The sequence below is a fragment of the Abramis brama genome (genome assembly GCF_963993115.1).
Source record: "Abramis brama genome assembly, chromosome: 21".
Classification (NCBI taxonomy): domain Eukaryota; kingdom Metazoa; phylum Chordata; class Actinopteri; order Cypriniformes; family Leuciscidae; genus Abramis; species Abramis brama.
Window position 1 is genome coordinate 9,128,830 of NC_139983.1, and position 5,664 is coordinate 9,134,493.

Here is a 5,664-nt window from a genome sequence, read left to right on the forward strand (position 1 = left end):
TCAAAAGGCAATTTGACCGAAAACGAAAATACTGTCAATCTTAAACGTGGCGTTTCCATCCTAATTATGCTAAAGGAAAGTTTGCCTCGGTTAGATTCCCCAAAAAGACCCTAAGTTGCATTTTGGCGAGTTACGTTTTAAGAGCGAGATGGGCATCACACTGCGTTTAGCAGCTTATTTGCATTTTGCACTTTGCTTCAACTTGATGAGCAGATGTTTCCTGATAAAAAGAGAAGTTAGGCTGTAATTTAACTCCCTTGAGAAGCTGCTGCATCAGTAAACCTGAGATGTCTTTCGAAACTTATTGCCTCTGACAAAAGCTAAAATAAATAAAAAGCATTCAAATTTATTTATCTTTCCTTTCACTTAGTACTCTTTCAGACATTGAATTATCCATATCCTATACAAAGAATCACGTTCACAGATAATGAAGGCCTTCTTTTGGATGTCTTTTCATGAGGCACTGAAGAATAGTTCCTGGGTGTGTTTAAAGAGGAGAGCATAACCTGCACATTGCTTGTTCTTGTAGGTTAGAATCTGATAGGCTTCCCCCATAAATCTCCCCTTTGAGGGTTGTGATATCAGATGTTATTAATGCTTCACTGCTCTTTTAATGAAGGACTCTCTGTACGTCTCTAGTGTTTTCGACGGTAAAGGCATCGATAGCGCAGCGAACACCAATGGGACTGGTAAATATTATTTTTGTTCTGCACTCTTTGAAAAAAATGTTCTATATAGAACCTTAAAAGGTTCTGTCAGATGTTATGTAGAACCTTTTAGGGGTTCCTGCCATTTTATCGATTTAGTTTATGTAGTTTTAATTCATTTTTAATTATTCTTAAATGTTATGAATTAAACAGCTTGTAAACATACTTTATCACTAGAAAAAATTTAAAGAACCCATAAACATGAAAGTATTAAGCAATCATTTAAGACATTTCTCTTTATGTAGAACCTTTCTGGCATTGAGTCAAGAACCCTAGGGTTCTGTAAGTTTAGTTATTTTCCATTTTTAGTTGAAAACGGTGGCACCTAAAACTAAACAAGGCAAACTTTTTATGGGTTTTGGCCGTTCATTTACACGACAACAGCATTTTGGGGAGCCTGAAAATGCAAACTTCTGAAAACAATACTGTTATCGTCTGTGTAAACTACAAAAATACAAATTTGTGAAAATGGGTATGTCATGCGCATGCTTATTACATGTTCAGTCTATAGGCGTGTAGTTTCTCTTTACAAAGTGTAGTTACATTTACAAAATGCACAGAATATAGCGTTTTTAGCCGTTTTCACGGATCCGTGTGAACTTTATGTGAAAAACGCAAAGGAAAAACTTTTTCACGTTTTTAGTACAACGTAGTCGTGTAAACGTACCTTCTGTCTTGCCTTAGTTCTAGTTTGTTCATTAGTTGTCATAGTGTCGAATTAGTCCTCACCTGTTCCCTGTTCTGTTGATTACCTTCCTCATGTTTTTAGACAGTCTTCCTCAGTTTTAGGTTTTGTGTTGAAGTTACATTCTAGTGTGTATTTCTATATTGTTCCTGGTGTTTATTAAATGTTATTTCATAGTTTTTCTGCATCACGCATCTTTGTTTGGTTCATCACTTCAGCTAAACTGGGAAAATAGATCCCCATTGAACCCTTTTCTTTCTGAGAGTGTGATGTGATCGTGCTTTTAAAGTGTAGTTTCCTGATATCTTTACTTTTTTTTTCTTCTTCTCAGCATAACTCTCATCCGAAGCTTTACCCCGGAGATATTCTTGAGTTTCCCGGAAACAGTTACTTTTCTCATTTTGGAGTTTACTATGGTGAACGGGACGGAGTTCCTTACGTGGCCCATCTGACCATAAGAGGTGAGTGTGTGTGTGTGTGTGTGTGTGTGTGTGTGTGTGTGTGTGTGTGTGTGTGTGCGATCTGTTAGTGTGAAATCTGAAACTCATTCTCTCATCATCTCTCTTCAAGATTCAGACACCAAACTCCTCCTTTTCGGCCGAGCTATAAACGCCGCAGTAAAGCTTGACCCGCTTGATGTGGTTGGGAAGAGATACAAGGTAAGAAACTACTTGGATGACAAGCATCCACCTCGAGATTTCTACACTCTCATCAAGCCGGAGATCGATGACATCATGGCGAAACCCATCACCTTTGACATCCTGTTCAACAACAGCGAACATCAGGCCACAATGTTTCGATACGGGGTTAAAAAGTCCGAGCAGGTAAGAAATATTTTCTAATTCTAAACATGATTATCATCTTTTTCATTGTAGAGTCGACTTATTACACTTGTTCTGGAAAACATCATTGGCAATTGAGTAACATTTTTGAAAATTGTTTCCAGATTGAAAAAGTCTATTTCAAGATAGTTCCCACCTGGAAAGATTTATTTGAGAAGAAAAAGATTTAAAGGACTCGTGCTGCATGAAGACAAGAGTTCAAGATCATACAAAAACATACTTTCTTTCTTAAATAATTCTTAAATGAAACAAAATATTGGAACCTACTGATGTCAAATATGCAAAATTATTTGAAGTTGCATACAGTCTGAACAAATGGAAAAACCACAATACTCTTTATTGTATTGAATGTCTTGTAATGTGTATTGAATCTTCTGGTTCACGTCTCGCATGTTTCCACAAGGAGGCGGCAGACAGTAAAAGTTTACATTGCATTGAACAACAGGAATGATAAAATGTCTTCATTAACCAGCAAAATGTCTTTTACATATTCTTTTTTTTTTTAAGTGTCTAACTAATATAACTAATACAACTAATAGAACTGAAAAAATAAATGACTCTGACCTTTTTATTAATGTAAATGTGATAAATAATCTGCAGATAATCATGTGCAAAAGCCAACAAACTTTTGTGTCTCATCTCATCATAGTATAGAAATTAAATTGATTGTCTCTGACCTTATGGATTTATACTATAAACGTGATGAATAATCGACAGATTTTCATGTACAAAAGCCAACTAACATTTTGTAAAAGTAGAAAGTTATTAAAATGGCTTCCACAAAAACCGAGTCATTTCTGTTCATTTTCCACTTTAGTTAAAGCTTCATTTATTTTATTTTATTAAAGCCTCATTTTATTATTATTATTATTATTATTATTATTTAGAAATTCATATTAAATATATGAGAATATATATATTGAAGACTTTAGAATTTTGACAACAAGCAGATAAACACCATCTGCCCAGCAGGGGCCGAATAATCATGTTGATATGGATAGAATGCATGGAAACAATGATGACTGAAGAGCCTCTCGTTGCTTTATTTTGGATGATCTCTGTGTTCACTGCGGCATGACGGAAAAGGATGCAGGTGTACAGTATGTGTGAGAGGGACAGTTCCCTAAACAGAGGGTGATAGAAAAAGGTCATAATACTAACTATAAAAATAAACATAAAGGGAAGCCTCACACTCTTATGCAATCGCTTATCGCTTGGCTACTTTCAGCTAATTATTCAAATTTTAAGTCAGTTATTTATATCTTTTGGTGTAGTGTGTCAGTAGGAAATTTCCAAACATTCTTTTTGCCATTAATTGTAATAATCCAGTGAGATTTGTGTATGCACAAGGAGTCTGACAACAGCCGGTATGATCTGATCTCACCATCGAGTCCGTCTGTGATTACATGAAGAAAAAGAAAAAACTGAGACAGACTAAATCCAGAAGAACTGCGGGAACGTCTCCGAGATGCTTGAAGAAACCTTCCTGCAAAGCTACAGTACTGTGAAAATGATATTAATATTAACATGCCTAAGACTTTTGCACAGTACTGTATAGATAGATAGATAGAGAGAGAGAGAGAGAGAGAGAGAGAGAAATGATGATGTATAGATTATATATATAGATTAATATGCCACACCAGTGAGGTGGATGGATAATCTCAGCAAAAGAGAAGTGCTCACTAACACAGATTTAGACAGATTTGTGAACAATATTTGAGAGAAATAGGCCTTTTGTGTACATAGAAAAAGTCTTAGATCTTTGAGTTCAGCTCATGAAAAATGGGGGCAAAAACAAGTGTTGCATTTATAATTTTGTTTATATATGTATATTATATATGTATAGTGTATACATACAGATGTTGTAGTGAGAACTTTTACTGAAAATATAAAAAAAATCTTCAACTTTTATTTTATTTCATTTGCCAAGGCAGCATTTCTCATTTTCACCGATATAAAAATGGATTAAATAAAATTATATAGAGTATAGACATTTAAAAACAAACTAATAAAATGATTAAAAAAATACAACTTTAAAACTAAAAAAAATAAAATAAAAACAGACTGTAAATGTAAACTAATTCAAAATAGTTACAAAGTCAAGTCACCTTCATTTATATAGCGCTTCTAAAAATATAGATTGTTTCAAAGCAGCTTTACAGTGATGATAGGAAATTACAGTAACAGAGATTGTTTTGGCTTTACAGCAGCTCTAGAATTAAGTTATTGTCCAGCTAAAGTTAGTTTTGATTGATTCACTTCCGTCGCAACGATCATTAGTTATTAACTTAGGGGCCGCTAACACGACACCGTTTTAACTGAGAACCCTTAAGTTCTCTCTGCGCAAACTTTAAAAACGTGAACCTGTGAGAACGCTGATGGCGTGCACATGCGTATTACGAGTTTATTCTATAGGTATGTGCGTTTGAATATATGTGCGCAGGCGTGTAGTCCTTCTTTACAAAACCAACCCTCAACAAACTACTTGTCTGGCCTTTAAATTTATAATACAGAATTTTATCACGTGAACCGGAATTATCCCGACAACGTTTTATCTGTAGAGAGGTAAAGGACTGCGGTAAACCTCGGGATAAACAGAGAGACTAATATTAGCATAGACGCCATTCTTCTTATGATGTAACAAGTACATCAGGATTTATGGGAAGTGTTCCCGGTTCCGGCTGACCTAATCTATGCAGCCTAACACTGAATTATAGAAGTCTATAATGTGTTGTGTGTATGCTAGGTCAAAGAGATGTGTTTTTAGTCTAGCTTTAAACTGACAAAGTAAAAAGATACATAATTAAAAAAAAAAGTATAATAGTATCTCAGTGATACTAAAATCACAGATACTGATATTTTCAAGTATTTAAAAAATGTTTACCAAAAAAATAATAAAAATGGCATGCATAATATTATCTACAAGACTTTGAATGGAGGCTGTTTGGTGGTTAAAACTGAAATAGTTACAAAAAAATTGCGAAGAAGAATAAAACTTAGCAAACACTACAATGATTTAGCAGACCAATCTTTCCTGTCCATCTCGTCCCTTTAGATGTTCATTGCTTTTAACTGCTTTTGCACAAAGTCATTGTGATGTACATGTTACTTTGGTGAGACTTCAGTGAAAGAGTCAAACTAACAGGCCCTTCAAAAATCATTTGCATAATGAATTATTCTGAATCTTATTGCCATTAAGAAAGTCAATTAACTCAAACGGTTACAGTGGCAGCAAAAATACACTGTCTGTCACAATGAGTTCTGTGTAATTTAGCTGTCTTGTTGTGTTAAGAATGATACTCTATTAAAAAGTTGCAGGCCTAATATTTAACTGGACTTCAATCACAAGTTTTCCACTTCATGCATTCCGATCAAAGGATACATAATAGGTGGTTTGCAGTCACGTGATTGTGATGACGCGCGAAATTCA

General features: G+C 34.7%; 1 protein-coding gene across 1 annotated transcript; it reads left to right on the forward strand.

Annotated features, from left to right (window-relative positions):
• Nucleotides 1–548: 548 nt before the first annotated feature.
• Nucleotides 549–3,020, forward strand: plaat1l (phospholipase A and acyltransferase 1-like). The gene is made up of 4 exons (XM_084096183.1): nt 549–689; nt 1,724–1,853; nt 1,963–2,216; nt 2,339–3,020. Exons 1-4 carry the CDS (start codon nt 681–683, stop codon nt 2,402–2,404), a joined length of 459 nt encoding a protein of 152 aa, XP_083952309.1. The 5' UTR covers nt 549–680; the 3' UTR covers nt 2,405–3,020.
• Nucleotides 3,021–5,664: the final 2,644 nt, after the last annotated feature.